Here is a 24,147-nt window from a genome sequence, read left to right as displayed (position 1 = left end):
AGAAAATTAATATGTCCTCTCGGTCTCACCCCTGTGCCCCAAATGCCAGGGCTGTGCTCATAGCTGCTCAGATTAGGCTATCAGGAAAATCTCATCTCTAGGGATGCAAAGGCAGCATGAGTGGCAGGGAAGATTGGAAACATACTTGGGGTATTTGTTCTTGGATCTCTCCTATCATCTGCAGTTCTCACAGCCCTTCACACATCTTAATTAAACTGTCTATGGAGGATTCAGTGACTCTGGATTGGAGCTGCCAAGAAGCTCTGGGCTGCCGTGGGGACTAGAAGCCATATTTTTTTAGAGTCTGGGGTAGAAGAATACATGTGTCACCATGCTCTTCTCCTGCCTTATGAGGGTGGTAGGTGATCTTGTCTCCCCATCCACCAAAGTCCTGGTGGGAAAATTCTCAAGGTCAATGTTACAGAGATGGAAGGGCTCATGGGGCATATCTTGTTAGTGCTGTCTTTCTACCAGTAAAGAAACTGGGGCCCACAGTGTGGCAGTGAACTGTCCAATGTCATGTACCTTCTTAGTGGCAGAGCCAGGAATAAAACCCTGGTTTCTTGATAGCACCTAGTGCCTTTTCACTGCAACCAGCTGCCTCCCTTATTTTAGGCTTTATATCTTACTAGCTGTGGGACCTTGGACAAATAACAACATTTCTGAACCTTAGTCTTCCTCTCCTGACAATGTTGATGATGGTACTGACTTCATAGTGTCGCCATGGATAGTATATGACAACAGATATAAAGTGCATAACCCAGTGCCTGACACATAGTAGGTATTCTATAAGTGGTGCAATTACTACTACTAATTATGCCCTTTATTTAGGTTTTACTTTAGGATAAGAATGCCCAATACATGGCTGGCTTGAGACCACTTTCCCTTCCTATATATGTGAGGGATATTGACATCAGTCAAGGAATTCTTTCACACTGTGTCCAGATGTGACCTCAGAATCTCCTCTCAACATCGAACTCCAGGCCACCACTGTTGATCAGAGTTAGCATATGAACTACAACCCATTGTCACGAATGTAGTAGACCTAGTGAGTGCCCAGAGCTTGTAGAATACACGCTGTTTTGTTTCTAGATGCCTAACAGTGTCCTGTGGATGAGAAATAGAAATATGTCAATTGACATAGTGATTAACAGAGAACTTTCAAGTCCTAAGTCCTAGCTATGCCTCTGAGTAGTTAGAGCATGACTCTTTTCTTTTCTGGGCCTCAGTTTCCCCAACTACAAAAGGAAAAGGTTAGACTAGATTTGATCATGAGCTCATCTAACAACCTGAATAATCTTTTTAAAAAATCAGCTAATGACACCACCTCATTAGGACAGTGTGGTTCAGCGTCAAGAATACTTTGGCTGGAATGAAGAAACAGAATTTGTGTTCATCCTCAACACTTGCATTATGATTCCCTGAATTTCAATTTCTTATTCACAAAATGGACATATAACTCCTGTTCTACCATAGGTCATAGGTGGGACATAAATGAGACCATGGATGGAAGGTGTTTTGGGGATAGTGACATGCTCAGATATTGGGGATGAGAACATGAGTATGTAATGAGTAAGTGAATTGGCTGTTCCCCAACTTCATCAGCAAAGCCAGGGATATAGGAATGGCTACCTGGACAAATATGAGACATCCCCTTCACACTTTGGTTGCAGGCTAAAAATTCTAGAGAATTGTGAGGTTGCAGGAGGTTTTTGTACTAGCTGGTTGGTTAAGCTTAAGCAAGTCATGTCTCTCTCTAAAACGATAGACTCTGACCACATGACCTCTAAGTCACCTTCTTGCTCCATTATATTGAAGTAGATGACATTAGCCTTGGAGACTGGGTCAATGATGGTTAAGACCTTGGTCCCCTTCCTGCTTGTCATGCAGAACATAGAACCCACAACCAAGAAACTGAGCACACTCTGTGGGTTCACTCGGAGTCTGGGGTTTTCTCCATAAAGTTGCAGTGAGAACCTGGTAGGACTGTATGGGATCCCTGTCCCTTGCCTGAAGCAAGGCAGATACTGGCTGTCTCTTCTCCTTCTGCTACTTACTACCTGTGTGACCTCAGGCAATTACTTTGACTTCTCTGAACTTCACATATAAAATGGGGAAAACAAATTTCTAACTGTAATGAAAAGATTAAATGAGGGTATGCTGGCACAAGACCTGATTCATAGCAAATGCTAGGTAAGTGGTAGCAATTATTTATCATTTTTCTTTCCTCAATACATGGTAGCTCCATGTACTATTTCTTCAACTTCCAGGAGGAACATGTCTAAAGTCCAGGGAACTACAGGCTTTTCTGCTTTGGGGCATTTGTTCAAGTTGTTCCCTTTGCCTGGAATATAATTAACCAACCCAGACCTGACCTAGTTTCATGATGCCTAGAAATATTTTCTAATGTTTGTGGCTGTAAATCCCTACCCCTTCTTCAAGATGGCTCCCAAATGCCTGTACCCCAAAGCCCTGTACCCACAGAGCCTTGTGTCTTAGATGCCTCATCTCTTCTAATATCGTAATGACTCGTTGAGGTAGATATTATTCTCCTGACTCTATAGATGAGAAAATGGTGTGAAAGAGGCTAAGGGCCAGAGAACAAGTAAAGGACAGAGCCAGGGTCTGGCTCTAGGTTTGGATGACCCTAGGCTTGTGTTTCTAAGCTCTCTGCTCCTCTGCCTTCACTCGCTGCCTCTGGCCATAAGACCTCTCCATCACCTCCACTCTCACTTCACATTTTCTCTCTCCTGGCACTGTTAAATAGACCACCTGTTCCAGTAATCATTCCCCATATACCATCTCCTTATTCATCAAGTCTTCAAGGAGAGGACATAAAAGGGCATCAGGTCTGGACCTTGTCCCTAGGCCGATACTAATCAATTACTAATTAGACTACAAGTATGTGTGGGAACAGGGAAGGAACTGAATGTCATATCCTTTGCAGCCCTCAGAGAAGTTGGCACAGACTGGCATACGTAAGGGGTCTGATTCAGTGCAAGAGCTTTGAAGTTTTTACAAATATAGAATTGTAGATTTCTCAAGAACTTGTAAGAAGCTGAGAAATGCTCTGAGTTTCCCTGACTTGTACTATGCTAAGCAGTTGCTCTGGTTGACTATAATCACATGCTCCTTAATGAGGATATTTTAATGACAGTAGTGGTTCCCTTTTGTGAAGGTGCTCTAGGACAAGGGATATTCCTACCCTGAAGAACTCCTTAGTGGACCCTGCTTCCAGTGTGCCGTAAGCGATTTCCGTCTGTTTCGCTAGGTCCTCAGCACTCTCGATGGGAGACACCATCCTCTCCACGGTCAAGAAGGCAGCCAGGTTGGCTGTGTATGAGGAGATGATGATCAAGGTGAAGAACCACCAGACACCACCAACGATGCGGCCAGACAGGGACCTGCAGGCCAAAGGGAAGAGGTGTCAGAAGCATTGACATCAACTGCATAAGGCCATAGGGAAGGGCCAAGGGCCAGCCTAAGCCCCGTCAGCAGAGCTGTCAAGCCCTATTGCACCCTTCTCCTCTGTCAGCTAGATGTGATAATTCAAATGTCAGAGAGATTCAATGTTGGCATTTTATTCCTTATTACAAGATAAGGACTTGTGTGGTTGCTGTCCTTCATGGGTGATAAAATCCCACAGGCATATATTCACACCACCTTTGCACATACATATACATCAAGACATGTGCCAACAAAGACAGATATGTCAACACTTGACCACAAAATCACAAATATGTACAAACATTATCTATCTATCTATCTATCTATCTATCTATCTATCTATCTATCATCTGTGTTACAAACATCATTTTAAATGCAGTTACATATACACCAAATGTTTGTGCACACACATATGAATTGCAAATGCATTTACACACATGATGCACACGTTTGACCATGTTCAGAAATGTTTCCAGATTGCCTTCTCATTACTCTTCTTTTGGCCTTCAAAGGCCACCAAAGTAATGGACCAGAAGGAAAGGAAGGGAGAATGTATTGGAGGCAGAATGTGAACAGCTGTACTTCGGCCACTTTGGGGAAATGTCACTGTTGAGGGCAAGTACAGTTCTCCCCCCTACCACAGGGAAAAAGTTTGGCTGAAATAAAAGACAAAGCATATTTTGTACTGGATCCAAACAGCAACTATGACAATCACAAATGAGGTGAGAAATTGTTCCTTGATGTTCTTAGAGTCCTAGATGCCTCTCTTATGCCCAACAATGAGGAGAGACATGACTAGTCAAGAATTCTATGATCTTGGCTAGGAGGTTTCCAGTTCTAGAATATTTTTCCAAAGATATTACAAACTGATGTTGATGTCATATGATGTGGTATGGTGGACATACAGGGCATCAAATCATACTGAATCATACAGTGATAAAGTTGCTTGCATTCTATTTTTCTTTCCATCCAGCTTGATTTGTTAAGTAAGTGTCATCCTGGCACTACTATAATTGTACATCCTTTCTAACATGTGCCTTGACAGCCTTAAGCTCAGAGCTTTCAGTAGGTGACAGTGCTTAACTAAAACTTAATACTTAACCGCCAAAGAAATCACCAATACAACCTATAAGTTTTACAGATAAATTCGAGTCTCAAATCACACGGACTCAGGAGCAGAACCCAGGCCTGCTAGCTTGCTTGATTGTTCCACAATGCTCTGAAAACCCTACCCGACCTTCTCTGTGTTATTCCCATGTTCCTGTGTGTCCCACTTTGTTTGCATGTCTTACAGGCTCCTTTTGATTCTAGGCAGACAGTGCTCACTTCAAAAAATTCAGCAAATATTTGTTGTTGCTTGCTATATGGAAAATAATGTTCTTAGATGCTTTCTATTAAAAGAGGAAATAAGAGGAAATTTGTTCAAAGGAATGAGATCAGGAGAGTGGAGCAAAGCTATGCCCTGTGAAGAATGGCTGCAGGAGGAGGGAACCAGAAAAAGAGACTTGGAGAGAGGTGTTCCCTGAAGGATTGATAGGAGGCTGCTGCCATGAGACCCGATTTAGGAGCATTTGGTACAAGGAGTGGGTATTTGATAGGTAGGGTGGTGCAACAATGAGTTGGCTATTCTGAGGGTGAGAGTGGGTTTCCCCATTTCTGAAGATGTTCACTTGGTGGACCATTCACAAAGAAGCTGTGTTGGTGCCTACTCTTAGTCCCCAGGGTATGACGTGCTGGAGACATGTCCACACAGAGGGTCATATATTACACAGGGCCAGCTTTCTCTCTTACTCCTCCCATCTCTCCCTTTCTGTGATTTGAAATGATAACTAGGTAGACCAGGATGCATGGCTTCCATTGGGCAGTCAAGCAAAATGAGATACAAAGAGGCAAACTTATTCTCTCCATGCCCTAGGGGTAGTACACATATGTACTCAAAATCACAGGATCTTCTTTTCACCTTAGGAGGTGGCAAATATCAGTGTCCTGGGGCTGTGTGAAGATGCTACTCTTTTCCCAACTCTGGGTGACCACAGTAGCATCTAAACTAGACTTCCCTCCATGCAGCCCCTCCTTCCACTCCTCTGCTGAATCAGTTTGAGTGGTCTTTTTACAAACGTGAATTGTATTATGTTGCTTCTTTGCTTAAAATCCATGAAAGCCTTTCTCTTACACTTGGAATAAAATTCAAACTCCTTGGTGACCATCAAGGTCCCATGTGGTCTGGCCCCTGGCCTGCTCGCCAGTGTGTCCACAACATGCTTTCTGTACTCTGGTCACACTGGGCTTTGTTTGGTTCTTTCTATTCAAAAGTCTCATACCCTTATCACATGCCACTCTTGCCCCTACTCCCACTCCCATCATTGTTTCAACCCTATTCATCCTTCAGACCTCAACCCACCTAGCACTTTTTCAGCATTCAGGCTTAAGAATCTCAGAGCCTCATGTAGCCCACATTGTCATTGAAATTGGATCTCCATGTGTTTGTTGACTATCATTCTCCTAGATCATAAGCTCCATGAGAGTAAAGAATCTTATAGCACCTAGCACAGAGTGGGCCTCAATAACAAGTGAATGCATGAATATCACCTCTCTCATAACCTGCCAATTCTATTCACATTGGATTCTAGAGACCAGGAATATTTTTCAGGGCCAGGAGAATTCAAACTTGCTTATAGCCCAGGATGTCTGGAGTAACAGCCTCAAACCAAGTGTTCAGGATGGCTATTTCCTTTTCCAACATTACTGAACTGAGAGACCCAGCTAAAGTATCCCAAGTTGGGGATCATCTAGTGAAACTCAAAACCCTCCCAAGAAAGTTCCAAGTCAATGGATCCTTCTTCCCTGTTCTTCTTTAATTAATATTTATCTGCTAGGCATTGAGAGCAGCTTACCCTGCACACTATTTCCCACATCCCCACCTATTTAATAAAGATACCAGAGAAGGAGTCTGTTGTTTAACAGCCAGTAAGTGTCATCTGTAGCATAACTGGAAGGTTGGGGGAAGAGGCTCCTCAAAATGTGACATGATTCCAATGCTTCATTTGCATCTGATCCATGTGATAGGAACCTGAGTGTAACACACCATCCTTCTTCAGTTCAGACCTGGTACAGGCTAAACTGAGCCTCTGTCTAAGAACTCTGCATTTTCCCAGTTCCATAACAAAAGTAGGGAGATGGAGTTATGGAGGCCAAGACTGGGAATGAGTGTCTTTGCTCTTTCACTGACCAGCCCCATAACCTTGGCAAGTTGCCTGCCCAGCTGGGCCTCTGTCTTCTCTTCTGTGTAATAGGTGAGACTAACTCTATGTCATGGTGAGAAACCAAAACTTTCAGAACTAGACTTAGTTGATTCTTTTCCTTTAACTGATACAAGTTATTGGAATTAAAATAGCACAGGGAAAAGCACTTTGAAAAGTGCTGTTGAAACATGAGGCATTATTTTTGTGATAATTATTCTCCTAGGGAGCTATAGGATAAATTCCTTAGTAGGGAAGAACAACTGTTATCTGGCCCGTGGAGGTATGCCTCATCACCTGAATTTTATTAGTCTTATAACTTGGCACAGCTCTTCCCTAAAGTCCCTAAGCCACTGAGGAATCCCTATGTTCCTCTAGAATTGGTCACAACTTATATGGCTTGTTGGGCTCTTTATCTTACTCAATCATCATTTACAGTACTATGAAATGGATGGGAGAGGGATGAATATCCCCATTTTACAGATGAAAGATCTGCAGTTACATGACATAAGGTGGCTTATCCAGGGTCATGTAGTGAGCCATTGGCAAATCTAGGACTAGGAACCAGGACTTCATATTTCTTGTCCAGAAGTCTACCCACTGTAGAGCATTACCTCCTTCACCAGATTCTGATTCATTTGTAGATGAGCACAGATCTCCTCAACCCATGTCATCTCCCTGATGTTGGATCACAGCCATGATTCACTTCTTGTAAAGCTCAGTGGGACATTTGGGAGCTACAGAAAGGAGTCTGACCACCAGCATCTCTAGAGAATTGGAAACCTATTTGTATTTGTTTTCTACCACTGCATAACAAATCACCACAAACTTAGTGTCTTCTAACAGCACTCATTCATTGTCTCATAGTTCTGTAGATCAGAAGTCTGGGTTGGGGTATCTAGATTCTCCACTAAGGTCTCACCAAGCTGAAATCATGGTATTGGCTGGGGCTATGGTTCTTATCTGGAGTTCGGGTTGAACAACCTCACTGGTTGTTTGCAGTATTCACCTCCCTGTGGTCATGGGACCAAAGTCATTGTTTTCTGGCTGGCTGTCCACCCGAAGCTGTCTCAGCTTCTAGAGGTTGCCAGCATTCTGCATCACCCGTCTCCTCTATCTTCAAGCCAGCAATAGTGTAGCAATCCCTCTTATTCTTTGAACCTCTCTGACTTCCACTAGTTGGAGAAAACTCTCTTTTTCTAAAGGGCTCATCTGTTTGGGTCAGGTCCACCTGGAAAAATCTCTGTACCTTAAAATCAACTGATTTGGGACTTCAAATTATACCTATAAAATCTCTTCACAGTAGTACCTAATTAGTGTTTGAATGACCAAGGGATAGGTATCTTTAGAAATGTGTGCCATATTATTTATCCATTCATTTTATAAACATTACTTGTATGGCAGGCACTGTTAGGCATTGCAGAGATAAAAGTGAATACACCATGGGGTGCCTGGCTGCCTCAGTTGGTTGAGTGTCTAGATTTCAGCTGAGGTCATGATATCATGGTTAATGGGTTCAAACCCTGCATCAGGCTCTGAACTGACAGCATGGAGCCTGCTTGGGATTCTCTCTCTCCCTCTCTCTGTCCCTTCCCTGCTGATGCATGTGCGCTCGCTCTCTCTCTCTCTCTCTCTCTCTCTCTCTCTCTCTCTCAAAATAAATAAATAAACTTAAAAAAAAGTGAATACACAATAGTCTCTGCCTTCCATGCAGAAGATGGGAGGGCAGTGTAGCCTAGTGATTAAAACACAGGCTGTGGGGTCCAATACCCTGATTCTCTGCAAAATGTTTAGCACAGTGTTTGAAGCATAGTAAGCACTCAGTAGAACTATCACCATCTTATATTAATGTCATAAATGGTAATTATAGTACTATCTTAATTATGTGACAAGTAAGAAAGTAGTACTAAGGGGACACAGAAAGACTTGATAATTACTCTGCTGGCAGGTGTCAGGGACAGTTATCAGAGGAAGAGAAACTTGTGTTTGGTTTTGGAGTATAAGTAAGAGACTGTTAAGCAGAATAGGTACAGTAGTAGGAGAAGGCTCAGTAGCTAGAGGTAAAAAGAGGAGGTGAGTGGAATATTATCTCTTCTTCAACTCCCCAGTCATTGCAAGCAGAGCTCTAAGCAACCCCTTCTGCTCCCCATCACACCATAATCCTTCTCCTATTACAATTCTAACCATGTTGCTGTAGTGATTTTTTTAAAGATGCTATAATGATTATTACTTATAGTATTATTGATGAACAGGGGTGATGCTTGGTTGAACTTGCTAAAACAGAGCCCATGGAAATTGGGAGGGGCAGGCTGCATGAAGAGATCAAAGTGACAGGGTCTGGTGATCCACGGGAGCAGGGGCTGTAGAAGAGGACAACACTCAAATGGCAGTTCATGCCTACTGGGTGAATGGACTCTGACATGCTCTTGATGCTGGCTATAAGCTGTCTCTTCTTGTAAATGATGGTTTTTACTTTTGTTAATAAGACACTGAATATATTATTAAATGTGATGCTAATAGAAGACAGTAAGGCTCTGATGTGATCATTCTTTGCTTCTGATGGATATTTCCTGTCCTGTTCATGCATTAGGATTCACTGTAGGCCTTTAATTATTATTATTATTTTTTTTTATAATCTCTCAGCTTAGATTTGTCATTCTAGACCAGGGATAGGCAAACGTTTTCTGTAAAAGTCCAGGTAGTAAATATTTCAGGCTTTGTGGGCTTCATGTACTACTCATCTCTGTTGTTGTAGTATGAAAACAGCCATAGACAATACATAAACATATGCACATGGCTGTATTAAAAAAAAAATTAATCATAAAAACACACAGCAGGCTGGTTTTGGTCTGTGGGCCACAGTTTGCTGACTCCTGCCCTTAATCCTATCGTGAATGTCAGAGACTTTTGATTTAAGTGAGTATGCTACAGTAGTCAAGAAATATATTAACATCTATCTAGTTAGTAGTCCCTCCAGGTAAACATCCAGATAAAATATTGCAATGACTCATTTGATAATGACTTTTGTGCTATCCTCAAGGAGAAAGTAGAGGGCATTGGTGAGGAGAATGGGCCCAGGGGTCAGATAAAGCAGGATGGAGTCTTGTCTCATTACTTACTGGTTGTGTGACTTTGGGCAAGTCACTGAATCTCTTGGTGCTTGTTTCTTTACAAAATGAAGTAGTTGTACTCATGGTGTTTTTAAGAATTAAACATGAAAATACAAATGAAGGATGTAGCACAGTGCCTGGCACAGAGTAAGCATTTCAGGATGGAAGTCTTCACATAGTGTAAGGAGCAATAGCCTGCTTGGAGGTAAGGGAGTAGATGCCATGGCCAGGGACTTTAGGAAATCAGATCCTTGAGACCAATGTGGGGAATGTAAAGTCATTACAAAGCAATCAACATTCGATCCTGTCAACCCACTCTCTGGGACAATTCTGACAAGGAGTTGGATATGGACATTCTTCTTCATTTCAAAAGCATTTCCTGTCATCCCCAAGAGGAAGGAGACGAAGGGACACTTCCTGTGTGCCTTCATTCAGCCAAGCTCAAGAGGTCACTGAGTTCAACCTATTTCCCTTTGTCATCTGCTTCCAATGGCTATTTTTAAAAAGTAATGAGGGGCGCCTGGGTGGCTCAGTCGGTTGAGCGTCCAACTTCGGCTCGGGTCATGATCTCACAGTTCGTGAGTTCGAGCCCCGTGTCGGGCTCTGTGCTGACAGCTCAGAGCCTGGAGCCTGCTTCACATTCTGTGTCTCCCTCTCTTTCTGCCCCTTCCCTGCTCATGCTGTGTCTCTCTCTGTCTCAAAAATAAATAAACATTAAAAAATTTTTTTTAAATAAAAAATAAAAAGTAATGAAAACGTGGGTGTGAAGGCAGAAACTCAGATGGCCTGCCTGTAAATTAGTGGGAGAAACAAATGTCCATCTTGGCTAATTACTGAGCTGAGCTATGTTTGGAGAGAGGCTTACTGGGGATCAGGTATGAAGGTTCCCAGACCAGGGTAAATAGCTCTGGTCAAATGCAAGAATTTTATTCATGAGGCCACTTAATCTGAGACGCTATGTTTGGATGGCAAATCATCCATTTGTCACCAGCTGCAAATCACCTAGCACTTCCCTGGCACAGCAGAAGTGACTCGTTTTAATTTCCCCAGCTGCTGGCTACTGTGTTCTAACACTGTGGCAGCAGGGTGGGGCTTGGACTCCTGTGGTGAGTCCCAGGAGTGGGAAGCTGGGGGCTGGACAACAAGCTCTAAGTTTGCAGCACATGCAGAGCTATGTTTCAAAATGGAAAATTGTTTTCCATTTAGGTAGGCTATGGGAGTGTCGCACGGGTGCAGTTTGCAAAAGAATGGATGTAAATGAGTTCAGTTATTCTTAAAAATGTACTGATTCATTGGTTCACTCTGAGTATCAGTTTTCACACCTGAAAATGGGAATAATGATATCCATCTCATGGATGGTAAGAATTCCAGGAGTAAGTCATGTCTTGCACAGACAGAGCAGGGCTCGAGATGTCATCTGTAATAATGGTGATTATTCGGTGATTTCTTCTAGAAACACTCCTCTTAGCTTCTAGGTCCATTCTTTCCTCAGTCTCCTCCTATCTCTCAGTTTACTCCTTCTTAGTCTTTTTGTTGTTGTTGGTTCTTTCTTCCCAATATTAAGCTCTTTCTGTTCCCAAAGCTCAGGTCTCAGCCCTGTTACTATAACCGCCTACCATCTTGCCCCAGCTGACCTCCTCCAGTCCAAGTCCTTTATTCATAGATGCTGACCACTCCCAAATTTAAATCTCCAGTCCCTCTCCCAACCTTTAACATGCGTATCTAACTGCCTCCTTGACACCTCAAACCTGAAATATCTAACACAAAATTCTTAATGAACGTCCACCAAAAAGCCCCAAATCAATACAACATTACTGACAAATTCTTCTCCTTCCTCATCTCAGGAAGTGACATAACTGTCCATCTGGCCGTTCAAACCTAATACCAGGGAGACATTTCTGCCTTGTCTCTTTATCTCACCCCCACATCCAGTCCCTCCCATCCAATCACGCCCATAGTTGCAGATAACATTCTCTGCACTAGATATCAATCAGTGTCACATTTCATTGCTGCTTCTCTGGTCCTTGTATAATCCATGTACACACAGCAGCCAGAAGATCTTTTAAAACTGTAAATAGAGTCATGTTGTTCCTCACCCCAGTTAAAATTTGTCACAGTAACATCCAAATGCTCTGCCGGGGTCAACCTGAGCTGGTCCATCTCCAACCTCATCTTGTACCACCTTTCCTGTCATTGCCATGCCCCAGCCTCACTGGCCATCTTGCAGTTCCTAGAATACAGCAAATTCTTTCCCATCTTGGGACCTTTGCGACAGTTGTTTCCTCTGCCTGGAATTCACTTCTCTGCAATTGTCCCAAACATGCCTCTATCTTCCCTTTAGATTTATGTTCATACGTCGCCTCCTCACAGACACCCTTCTAGGTATTGTCTTTGCCACCCATGTCTCTCTCACCTCATTTCCTTTTTTCATAGCACTTATCAAAGTCTGAAATGATCTTTCTATAAATTATGTATTTATCGATTGATTTATTCATTTATTATCTGTCTTTCTCCACTAAAATGTAAATTCAGTGTTGCCAGGGGTCTTATCTGTGTCATTCACTGCTATATCCCTGGTGCCTAGCACAGTGCCTGGCATAAAGCAGGTGCTCAATGAACATATACTGAATAAATTGAGTAATTACATGGTATTTATTGAGGACTGAATATATACAAAGCCTGATGAAAAATAACCAAGAAGTTTCTTCTCAAGGAAATCAATTTAACAGAATGAATGGGACCCACCAGAAGCAACTATGATGCCAGAGCTGTGGTGAACAGCATAAGGAGTCACTGACTAAGTGCTAAGGAAGTACGGAGGTAGGAAAAGCCATGCCTAACTGGGAAAAATCTGGAAAGGCAGCATGGAAAAGGGGCCATTGACAGGCTATGCAGGGCAGGCTGGCTTTGAGCATTCTGAAATTTAAAGAAAGGTATTTCCTGGGGGCAGGGACAGCCTGTGCTCTGGTGTGGAGGTGGAATGAGAATGTAAACAAGCAAGAATTTCACTTTGCCCCAAACAGCCATTGTTCTATGGCCTTTGCATGGGGATCCTGCAGAAGATACTTGGCATCCATTTTTTTTTTAGTCCTCACTGCTCTCTTCAGCCCAGGTAGACATATCTCCTTTTGACAAATGAGGAAACAGAGGTTCAGAGAGACAAAACAATTTAATTAAGGTCACCAAGCAGGTGATGGAGCTTGATTGTGAACCCAAATCCATCAAATTCCAATGGTGTTATTTCATTCGCTGGAAGTGGGTGTAGCTTGGACCAGGGCCAACCACTCTTCTCTTTCAAGGTTTACCTTCTCAGGTCCCAAACACCACTTGCCCACAGTTCCTAGACACAAAGGAATATTTGGCACCATACTGGTGTTAAAATGAGACTTCCTCCACATATATTTTTGGGTTTAAGTTCTTAGAAGAAGCCACTCTCTTTTTATAGCTAGCTGCCTGCTGGCTAGCCTATAATACCAAAACATATGGTTTCCCTATATCCAAAGCCCTCCCTAGAGCTCCTACTATCTGCTGATCCACCAGCTGGTTTCAGAAGTACGATGGGTTCCGAGGGCCTGGGTCCCTGCCTCAGGGTGCCAGATGTGGGCCTGGGTTGTCGTCTGCGGCTTAACATATCCAGTATTTGAAGTCCTTTGTGTTGGAATGTTGTGGGTTTTTTTTTTAAATATCAGCAAATGGGAGCAAAAATAACAATACATGCTTCTGCTTTAATTAATGTTTGGTTAGCTTCAGCACAAGGCATGTATTGAAAGGAGTTATTTTACTCAGAATAGCCAATTGAAAATCCTCTATTGCCAGGTATCTTTTCACCCTACCCAGTTCCCTGCACACTCAGACCCCACCTCCCACATACCCCCAGCCAACCTGGCAAGGCAGCCCCAGAGGCAGGGAATACGTGCTCATCCTCTTCTTACCCCAAGTCCCCCAGTCATTTCACCAAAGGGATAACACAGCCCTTTCTGGGACAGTGAAGAAAATTACTAAGTAGGAAATCAGAAACTGTATAGATCTCCTACTCTTGTCCCTGCCATTTATTAAGGATATGATTTGGGCAAGTGATTTTACATAGCTGAGCCTCAGTCTCATCTATCTATGAAATGGGGATGATAACAGGAACAAACTAAAAGCACTGGGAGGATGATGTGTAATGGGCCTAGTGGGGTACCTGGACCCGAGTAGACACCTGGTAGAGGCAGCCACTACTATTCAGAAATGAGAGGTAACGTGGAAGGAAATTTCAGTGTGCTGTGAAGTGGAAAAAAGCAGGTTATAAAGCAGGCTATACTATATGGATTCATTTTAAAGAATTTAGGGTTCGTTTTTAAAAATTGAAGTGGAGTTGACACATAACGTTACATTAACTTCAGGTGTATGGCATAGCGATTCAAAAATTCTATGTTATGCAATGTTTACCACATGTGTAGCTCCCATCTGCCAGCATACAATGCTACTACAATACCATTGACTTTATCCCCTATGCTGCATTTTTCATTTCTATGACTTGTTCATTCCATAACTGCTGGAAGCCTGTATCTCCCACTCCCCTTCACCCATTTTGCCCATGCCCCTCCCCTCTGGCAGCCATAGGCTTATTTTCTGTATTCATGGGGCTGTTTCTGCTGTTTGTTCATTTGTTGCGATTCCACATATAAGCGAAATCCTACTGTATTTGTCTTTCTCTGACTTATTTCACTTAGCATAATACCCTCTAGGTTTACCCATGTTACAAAGCATAAGATCTCTTTCTTTTTTATGGTCGAGTAATATTTCACTGTATATATACTACTCCTTCTTTATCCATTCTATCTATCCATCCATCGGTGGACACTTAGGTTGCTCCCATATCTTGGCTATCATAAATAATGCTGCAAGAAAAATGGGGGTGCACGCATCTTTTTGAATTAGTGTTTTCCTATTCTTTGGGTACATAACCAGTAGTAGAATTGCTGGATCATATGGTAACTCTGTTTTTAATTTTTTGAAAAACTGCCATGCTATCTTCCACAGTGGCTGCACCTATTTGCATTCTACCAATAGTGCACCAACATTCCTTTTTCTCTACATTCTTATCAACACTTGTTATTTCTTGTCTTTTTGATTTTAGCCATTCTGACATGTAGAAGGTATCTTGCTGTGGTTCTGATTTGTATTTTCCTGATGATCAGTGATGTTGAAGCATCTTTTCATGTTTCTGTCGGTATATGGCCCCATTTGAAATCAACTTTGGAAGAGATAAAGTGTCTGGAAGTAGGTAAACTAAGATATTACAGGAGTTATCCAAGTGGCTGGATTATAGGTTCTCTTTCTTTTCCACCTTTTACTATTTTCTGATTTTCTAAATGAATACCCACAATGGGTTTTTTGGGTTGTACTTATTTATTTAATTTTTATTTTAGAGAGAGGAAGAGAGTGCAAGTTGGGGAGAGGGGCAGAGAGAGAGAGAGAGAGAGAGAGAGAGAGGGAGAATCTTATGCAGGCTCCACCCTCAGTGTGAATGAAGCCTGACCTAGGGCTCCATCCTAGGACCCTGGGATCATGACCTGAGCCAAAATCAAGAGTTGGATGCTCAACCGACTGAGCCACCCAGACACACTGCACCGACAACCCCCACCCCCACCCCCAATAGTGTTTATAATATGAAGAACACCTAGGACATACTGGTTAAAATTATGGGCTGTGAGATCAGACAATCTGGGTTCAAATCCCAGCATCTTCTCTACTGGCTGTGTGACCTTGGAGAAGTGGCTTGGCCTCTCTGAGTTCTGGCACACTTAACTGTAAAATGGAGAGAGCAGCAATGCCTTCTCCTGTCAGTCTTTTAGTATTGTTGTTATTCTTTTATCACTAACTTGGTGGCTGACAAGTCATGAAGAGGGAAAAAGGGATCAGTATAGACAGGAAGTGAGAAAAGTCTCTCTGAGGGGTTAATTTTTAAGCTGAGAGCTGAAGGTTGAGAATGATCTAGATGTGTGACAGAATCTGAAGAACAACATTACAGACAGAGGAAATAGGAAGAGCAAAGTCTCTGAGGCAGGAAACGGCTTCATGTGTCCAAGGTAATTTGCAGTATAGGGGGAGTAAGGAGAATGAGGCAAGGACTAGATCAAGCAGAGCCTCTGAAGCCAGGGCATGGGCTTTGAATTTAAAATTTAGAAGTCCAGCTCCAAGTGCCACCTCCTCTGAGAAGCCTGCCTGCTGCTTCTTACCTTAACTTCTAATTTTTCTGAACTCTTCCACTTTTCCCCTCCATACCACTCCTTGTTATGCTCTTTTTCACTGTTGCCGTAGATTATTAAATCATTGGAGAGATTTTAGAGCTCCTCATAATTCCCTAGAATGTAATACAGTCTCAATATTTGTTGAGTGAACATGGAACTCCATACGTAGGCAATTTGTAATGTTTTCCTCTGAGCTATCTATAGAGAAAATTATTTCTTGATCTAATTAATAGCAAAAATATGATTACACAGGGAGTCATGTATTATACAAATTAATAAACTGATTTCAAAAACTTGAGGAGCACCCATTTTTGAGAAACTGGTATTTCAGATAAATCCATAATTCTTACATAGTTCTAAAACCGTGTTCCCTCAGAATCTTTGCTCTGAAAAGTGGTTGTCATAGAACAAATTATTGTATAAAGTTAAAATAATAAAACTGAGTTTCTTTAAAAATATCATATAACACTGATGTCCTCACAAATTTAGACAGACTCCCACTCTTAGTGAATCTCTGTCATAAGTTTACCTGAATTATTATAGATATGGAATACTAACTTTGGGTTTTTCCCCTTTTCCCTCAGGAATTCTCACCAGGGACATAAATGGAGATGCATTTGGTTATGGGCTTGCTCTGGGCCATGCATAAGTTGGAAGAGGCACTAAGAAATATCCAACTTCATCCTTACCCTCAAGAGACTGGAAATGATCTACCTCAGTTGTCAAACAGACATGGCATTCTGCTCATCACCAGAATCTGGGCCCTGGCATCTGCCTCTGTGCTTCTCATATGTTCAATGAGCATAGTATTATTTGTCCCATTATTCATGGGACGTGTAGTGGGCAGAATTCTAAGATGGCTCCAGGACCTCCATTTTCCTCTCTCTCCCACGTTATTCCTATGATCATGTCATATTCCATTGCAAAAGGGATTTTGCAAATGTAATTAAATTTACCTATCAGTTGAACTTAAGACAGGGACATTATCTAGGTGGCCCTAATATAATCTCATTAAGGTCTATAGAAGAAGAGAGTTTCCTCCAGCTAGAAACAGAAGAAGTCTGACGTGGAAGGGAACTGATGTGAGGTTGGTTCTCCATTGCTGTGTTGGAGGGGGCCAAGGGACAAGGATCTGAGAGTGGCCTCTGGAAGCTGAGAGGACTCTCTCCTAACAGCCAGCAAGCAAATGGGGATTTTGGTCCTATAATTGCAAGAATTGAATTAAGGTCATACCAGAAATGGATTTGGAAGAGGACCCTGAGTTCCAGATGAGAACTCAACTGATTAACATCTTCATTTCAGTCTTGTAAGAACTGGAGCAGAGAGAAAGTTACAGGATGCTGGCCTTCTGCCCTACAGAACTGGGAGGTAATATATGTGTTATTTTCAACTATAAAGTGGTAATTTGTTAGACAGCATAGAAGACTAAAGTATAATTGTCTCTTTAAACCATCTCTTTTGGCAGCCACTTGAGGGTGATACAATAACTCCTTAACCCATTGTTCTGTTCTAGCCTCATGCTCCACTTTTCTCCTTTATGGTCTCTGGATGAAGTTGGTTATAAAGCTGGGAACAAAAGCCATATGCCAAGAACTAGGTGGTGACCTTGGATAAGCTACCTAACCACACTAAGCATGTTTCCTTACCTACGAAATGGGATGTGGTGTGCTGAAAACTGGTCCCCCAAATACATGATCCAATTTCTAGAACCTGTGAGTATGTTACATTGAAGGCAAGAGACACTTCTCAGATAGAATTAAGGTCAGGGACCTTAAAGCAGGGTGATTATCCAGGTGGACTCAATGTAATCATATTGGTCTTTAAAAGTAAAGAGTTGCTTAAATAGATGAGGCAGAAAAAGAGCCAGGAGAGATTCAAGGTGTCAGATGACTTGGTCCTCCATTTCTGGTTTTGATAAAGAAAGAAGGCCATTGAACCAAGCAATGAGGGAGCCGGGAAGAGCCCTCAGCTCAAGCCCTTGTTTCCTCAGAAACAAGAGCCTTAGTCCAATAACCACAGGAATTCAAATTTGCTAACACCTTGAATAACCAGGGAAATGAATTTTGCCCTAGAGCCCCCAGAAAGGAACATGGCTCTGCCACAACCTTTATTTTAGCCCAGTTAAATTTATACCGGATTTCTGGCTTAACAGGGCTGTAAGAAAATAAATTTGTATTGTTTTTGACTGCGGTGTTTTGTTATAGCAGTAATGGAAACTGATATAGGGATGAATAATAAATACATGTAAAGTATGCAGGACAGAGACCAGCATATAGTAAGTGCCTAATCTATGCTATTTTTTCCTCACTACTATTTTTATTAGTTATTAACTGCTCTGGCTACATTTACCTTCCCTATCCATTCTGAGTGCTTTCATTCTTGCATACCTTTTATTTTCTTGCTTCTCTCTTTCTCCCCCTTCCTTCCTTCCTTCCTTCCTTCCTTCCTTCCTTCCTTCCTTCCTTCCTTCCTTCCTTCCTTCCCTCCTTCCCTCTTTCTCTCTCTCTCTCTCTCTCTCTCTCTCATCTTTCTTTCTCTCTCCCTTTCTCTCTCTTTCTCTGTGACCCTTAGATATCCTTCCAAAATTCAAAATCCATCTCAGATGACATTATCTCCAAAAAGATTTTCCCAACTCTTTCAGACAGATGCAATCCCCTTTTGTCCCTTTGCTAGCTATTATATTATTTAAACTCTAGGTTGTATGAAGGGCTTTATCTCTTTATTAAATTTTATATGCAGTGATATGTTATGATAACAAAAGATACCCAAATCCTTGCTAAAATAGCCCACATATATTTCCTTCTTTATAAAAAAAAATCATTTCATTATGAAAAGAAGATTCAACATTGGATATACTCTCTTAAAATATTAAGTGTACAAAACAGTATTAACTAACAATGTTATACAGCTGATCTATAGAACTTACTCATCTTGCTCCACTGAAACTTTATGCCCGTTGATTAATAAGTCCAGATTTTCCCCTCCCCTCAGCCTCTGGCAGTTACCATTCAATTCTGTGTTTCTTTGTATCTGACTATTAAGACACCTCATATAAATGGAATCATGCAACATTTGTCCTGTGACTAGCTTTTTTTTCTCTCAGCACAATATCCTCAAGGTTCATGGCTATTGTCATATATTGCAGAATGTCCTCCACCCTTTTTAAGGATGAATAGTATTCTACTATATGTATATACCACATTTCCTTTGTTCATTCATCATTGATGGAGACATAGGTTGTTCTGTATCTTGGCTGTTGTGAAGAGTGCCGCAAAGAATATGAAAAGTGCTAATATCTCTTCCAGATCATGATTTCAATTCTTTGGAATAAATACCCAAAGGAAGATTGCTGAATAATATGGCAGTTCTACTTTTAATTTTTTGAGAAATGTCCATGCCATTTTCCATAGTGGCTACACCATTTTGAATTCCCACCAACAGTGTACAAGGATCCCAATTTCTCTACACATCCTTGCCAACACTTGTTATATAACAGGTGAATTTCTTGTTCATCCCACATGTATACGGTGGGTTGGTTGGGGGCTCTTTTTCCCTCACCCTCCCTCTAGGGCCAAGACCAACAAAGCAGCAGTTGTCTGGAACACCCCTAGTTTCACAGTGGCTCTTAAAGCTTTTTCCCAGTAGTGACACATGCCCCTTCTGCTCATCTTTCATTGGCCAGTTGAAATAAAATGGCAGCACCTAGCATCAGTATGGAAAGAGACGAGTGATACTACTCTGTGCATAAGAGGAAGGGAGTTAGGTATATCTAGTGGCAGCATTCATGGCAACCACAAGTTCTCAACCCACTACAGCCCCCTAGGAAGAAGTTTTCCTTTCACAGTCACCTTTTCCTGATGAAGAGCTTGAGTCTCAGAAAAGATAGTGATTGGCCAGATATTTTCTAAGTGGCAGGGATGAAACTCGGATCCAACTGTCCTTGTTTCATCCCTGCTGCAACTCTGTCAAATGCTGATCTATACCTGACACTGGGCTGGGGATCAGCAGATGACAAGCTTGCCTCAGTGCCTGCCTTCATGCTTACTGTCCATTACTGTGCTCAGTTCTCCTTCCAGTCTTCCATACCTGCATTCTTTCTCTCTCTATGCCTCTTGTGTTACCTGTTTTTAGAGTTGTACTCCTCCACCCCTGCCCAACTAGATCATAAGCAACTAGAGGACAGGGGTAGGACCTTCAGCTTTGACTCCTTTACAACCCCTTATGTATTAGGCACTCAACAAATGTTCCTTGGATTGAACACAAAATTGAAAACAAAATTTACTTCAGATGCCAAACATTTGTTCTCTGCTTATATCCCCCTGTATGTTCCTAGGACTAGTGTATTAATAGGGATTTGCATGTGCTTTGCTGGGTTATTATAGACAACACTAACTCTCTATCATCATATATTTGAAAAAGAAATTAATAAGAGCATCAACAATACACCTCATAAATCACTCTGAAAATTGCTGAAGTAACTTCTTAGTCTCTTTTTTTTCTTTCCAAGGGATTCTACTTCTTCCAGTGACTTACACTAAACTGACAGTTCTAATTAGCAGCCATGAAAACTCAAGGTTTTAAAGCAATGGGAGATTAGAAAAGAATTTTCTAGAGATGTGATAAAACTTCTTCTCATAAGAGACGTCATGGGTCTCACTGGTTGGGTTTAGGTGAGAAAGAGAAGACTGTGAGAAGGAAGATGAAGTGGGGAAAAGAGTAAGAGGGGAGAACACGTGTCTTAGGTACTGGTCTGGCCTCGGGGGGCTGAGAAGATTGCTTGTCATTTACTGCATGTGTAGGAATGTCAAGGAAGGGCCTCCATTATTTTACATCTCACAGCTCTGGGTTCTGACATAACCTAGAAACTGAATTTTGGCCCAGACTGAGAGCCCAGCTTATCCTCAGGCAGCAGCAGTTTAAGGAGTCAAGATTGAATTGACTTTGATGCTGTCACTCCTTGCCATTTACTTGACAGATATTAAGTACCTTCTTTCTGCCAGGCCATGTGCTGATGACACTTCCCAGGCTTACCAGAGGAAGGACCAACTAAGACCTAAAGAATGAGTTCACCAGGAAAGGTTGTAGTATAGGGAAGGTTGTAACAGGCAGAAGAAAATAATAAAAAACAAAGATATGGGAGTAAAAGAGATCAGTGGTTCCCCCCACAGAGGAACAGTAGAAAAATACAGTAGGGGCCCTGGTGGGGAGGATGCAGGGTAGTAGGAAATGAGGCCAACAAGGAGGCTGTGCAGGGTCCTGGAATACCAGAAGGACTCTGGCAGAAAGACAGTGAGGGATGGAAAGCAGGGGGCAACATCAACAACCCATATGTTGTGAGAAATCACTTTACCTTGCAGAGTGGAGAATGGATTAGGGTGAGGTGGCAGGAAGAATGGGAGCATGGTGGGGCACCTGGGTGGCTCACTGGGTTAAAAGTTTGACTTCGGCTCAGGTCATGATCTCACAGTTTGTGGGTTTGAGCCCCGTGTTGGCTCAGTGTTGACAGCTCAGAGCCTGGAGCCTGCTTTGGATTCTCTGTCTCCCTCTTCTCTCTGCCCCTCCCTGACTTACGCTCTATCTACCTCTCAAAAAAAAAAAAAAAAAAAAAAAAAAAAAAAAAAAAAAAAAAAAAAAAGAATGGCAGCATGAAGATGAATCAGCAATACTGCAGGAGCCCAGATCAGAGGTGATGAGTATGTGGACACACAGTAGCAGCAAGGGTGGAAAGAATGTGGGGAGACTTACGTAGATTTAGAAGGTGGAATCTCTGTGTGAAGACTCATTGAACACAGAGGGTGAAGGCGAGACCTCACTGATTTTTGAAGGCTTTATTTTTTGATTGACTATTTTGTGCCAGCCATTTTACAAGACGTTTATATTTATTCCTCATCGTACACTATGAGGAAAGTAGTATTTAGCTCCATTTTATGAATGGGGAAACTTGTCAAGGTTAGGTGTGTTCCCATCAACACACGGGTAGCCTGAGTCCAGAGTTCGCCTTCGAATCCCTAGGTTATCCTCTCTCCCTCCTCTTATCTACTAGGTTTCTGGTTAAGGCATCTCAGAAGGAATTTAAGAACAAACAAACAAAAGGGGAAAAAAATGAGAGAAAGAGAGAAAGAGACAAAGCAAGAAATGGATTCTTAATTATAAAGAACAATGTGATGGTTGCCAGAGAAGGGGGCAGATGGGGATTAAGGAGTGCACTTGTAATGATGAGCACAGGGTGATTTAGGAAGTGTTAAATTACTATATTGTACACCTGCAACTAATATTATACTTTATGTCAACTAATTGGAATTAAAATAAAAACTTTAAAAAAATGTATCTCAGAAGAGAATGGTGACATCTTCTGAGATAGGGAGCCCCCAGGAAGAAGCAAATATTCTAGTAGAATCTTTCTCACAATTGTAGAATCCCCGCTATCACACAGCCACGGATAATGACATCTACAACCTTGCACTTCCCAGCCTGCAGGAAAATCCACTGTTTCTCCTTTCTGCATCCTGTCTGGATGGGTACTCAGCCTTAGTTCCCATTCCTTGGGTGTGTTCCTGGGGAGATGAGGCCCTGCTCCAGTCCCTCAACCCCTGTTTAGCACCCTGATGGTGCTGGGGGCCCCTGTACACACCCTTCCTATAGTTTCTTAGCAGTTAGCATGTAAATTAGTAATGAAAATATCCCTGGGAATCTGGGAATGAAAACTGGGGTAGGCCTCGGGGGGGAGAAAAAGTGCCTGAGATAAAGGAGGAGGAGAGGTACCTGGTATATTAGAGCAGTTGACTAGGGAGTAGCTGTGTTAACCATGGACAAGGTACCTAATTCATTTCAAGTCTTTTCCCCCATCTGTATGTAAAACACAAGAGGGAATAATGCTTGCCTGCCTCGTGGTTGTTGTAAAGATCAAATACAATAATAGATGACTGTACTTTGAAAATCAAAACACTCTTTACAAATGAGAGAACTTGAAGTTCTGATATCACAAGTTAGAATCAGAGACACAAGTGCCAGAAGGTACCTTGGGGATTGTCAAGGTCGTCCCGATTATTTTACAGGTGAGGAAAACCAGGCTGAGGTTCAGAGAGATTAAATGACTTTTGCCAAAGTCACCCTCAAAATTAATGTTGGAGCTAGGTTTTAGAAGGCAAATCTTTGACTGTAAACTCTATTGCTTTGGTGGGATAGAACTGTAATTGACTCTGGGTTTTTAGTCAGAGTGACTTATTAATTGTGTGAGTTGTGTGGGTTTGGCCAATTTATGTAATCTTTTTGAACATTAAAAAAAAATTTTTAAATGTTTATTCCTGAGAGAGAGAGAGCAGACAAACAGGGGAGGGGTAGAGAGAGAGGGAGACACAGAATCCAAAATAGGCTCCAGGCTCTGAACTGTCAGCATACAGCCTGATGTGGGGCTCAAACTCACGAACCATGAGATTGTGACCTGAGCTGAAGTCAGGTGCTTAACCGACTAAGCCATCCAGGTGCCCCACACATTTTTTTTTAATCTGTAAAAATGGAAGTTATAATTACTTTACTCAATGGGTTGTTAAAGAAGATTAAATGAGATAATGTTAGTAGGTACTGGATAAACAGTGGTCATTATTATGATGCTTAAAACCATTTGTTGCATGTTGGCATATGTCACCACCCATCCTCCCAACTGAAGATTGAGCCACTCTAAACTTCAGAGGTTTCCAACCCAATCCAATGTGCCCCTGACCTCAATTTTGTTTCCTACATATTTTAATGAGAGAATCAGAGGTGAGGCCACAGAGAGGGAATATCATTCCTTAATGTTTCCCAATACTCACTTTAGCCCTATCCCAAAAGTTCCTTAGAGGATCTTAGTTCAAAGCCTGGTCAAGAGGCTGTGTGTGTACCTTTTCTGGCCTAGTTGAATATTTTATGCAACTAACTGAGAAAGGTAGAGGGGGAGTTTGACTGATGTAGGATTAGAGAGTCCCTTATGTTTTCCCAGGGAAATCCTTATTCATTGGTATGAAGAGACTGAGAAATTAGGAGAACCCAACGGTGTGATTAAATCTTACTCAAGGGAATTGTGTTTTGCACTATTAAGGATAATATTTAGAATGAGACTTTCTCTCCAGGGTAAAG

The 24,147-nt window shown here is 41.9% G+C and overlaps 1 protein-coding gene across 2 annotated transcripts in view; it reads right to left on the bottom strand.

Moving 5' to 3' along the window:
- GRIA1 (glutamate ionotropic receptor AMPA type subunit 1) overlaps positions 1-24,147 on the bottom strand; it is a 307,872-nt gene that overhangs the window by 41,926 nt on the left and 241,799 nt on the right. For both annotated transcript variants that reach the window (XM_040498315.1, XM_040498324.1), the window contains exon 12: positions 3,206-3,404. In XM_040498315.1, the coding sequence (XP_040354249.1) occupies positions 3,206-3,404 (199 nt within the window). The remainder of the gene's footprint in view (positions 1-3,205; positions 3,405-24,147) is intronic.

This window comes from Herpailurus yagouaroundi, unplaced genomic scaffold (genome assembly GCF_014898765.1).
Source record: "Herpailurus yagouaroundi ecotype Mexico unplaced genomic scaffold, PumYag 29, whole genome shotgun sequence".
NCBI classification, from domain to species: domain Eukaryota; kingdom Metazoa; phylum Chordata; class Mammalia; order Carnivora; family Felidae; genus Herpailurus; species Herpailurus yagouaroundi.
Note: the sequence above shows the minus strand (reverse complement) of the source record. Positions and strands in the feature narration are given on the sequence as shown.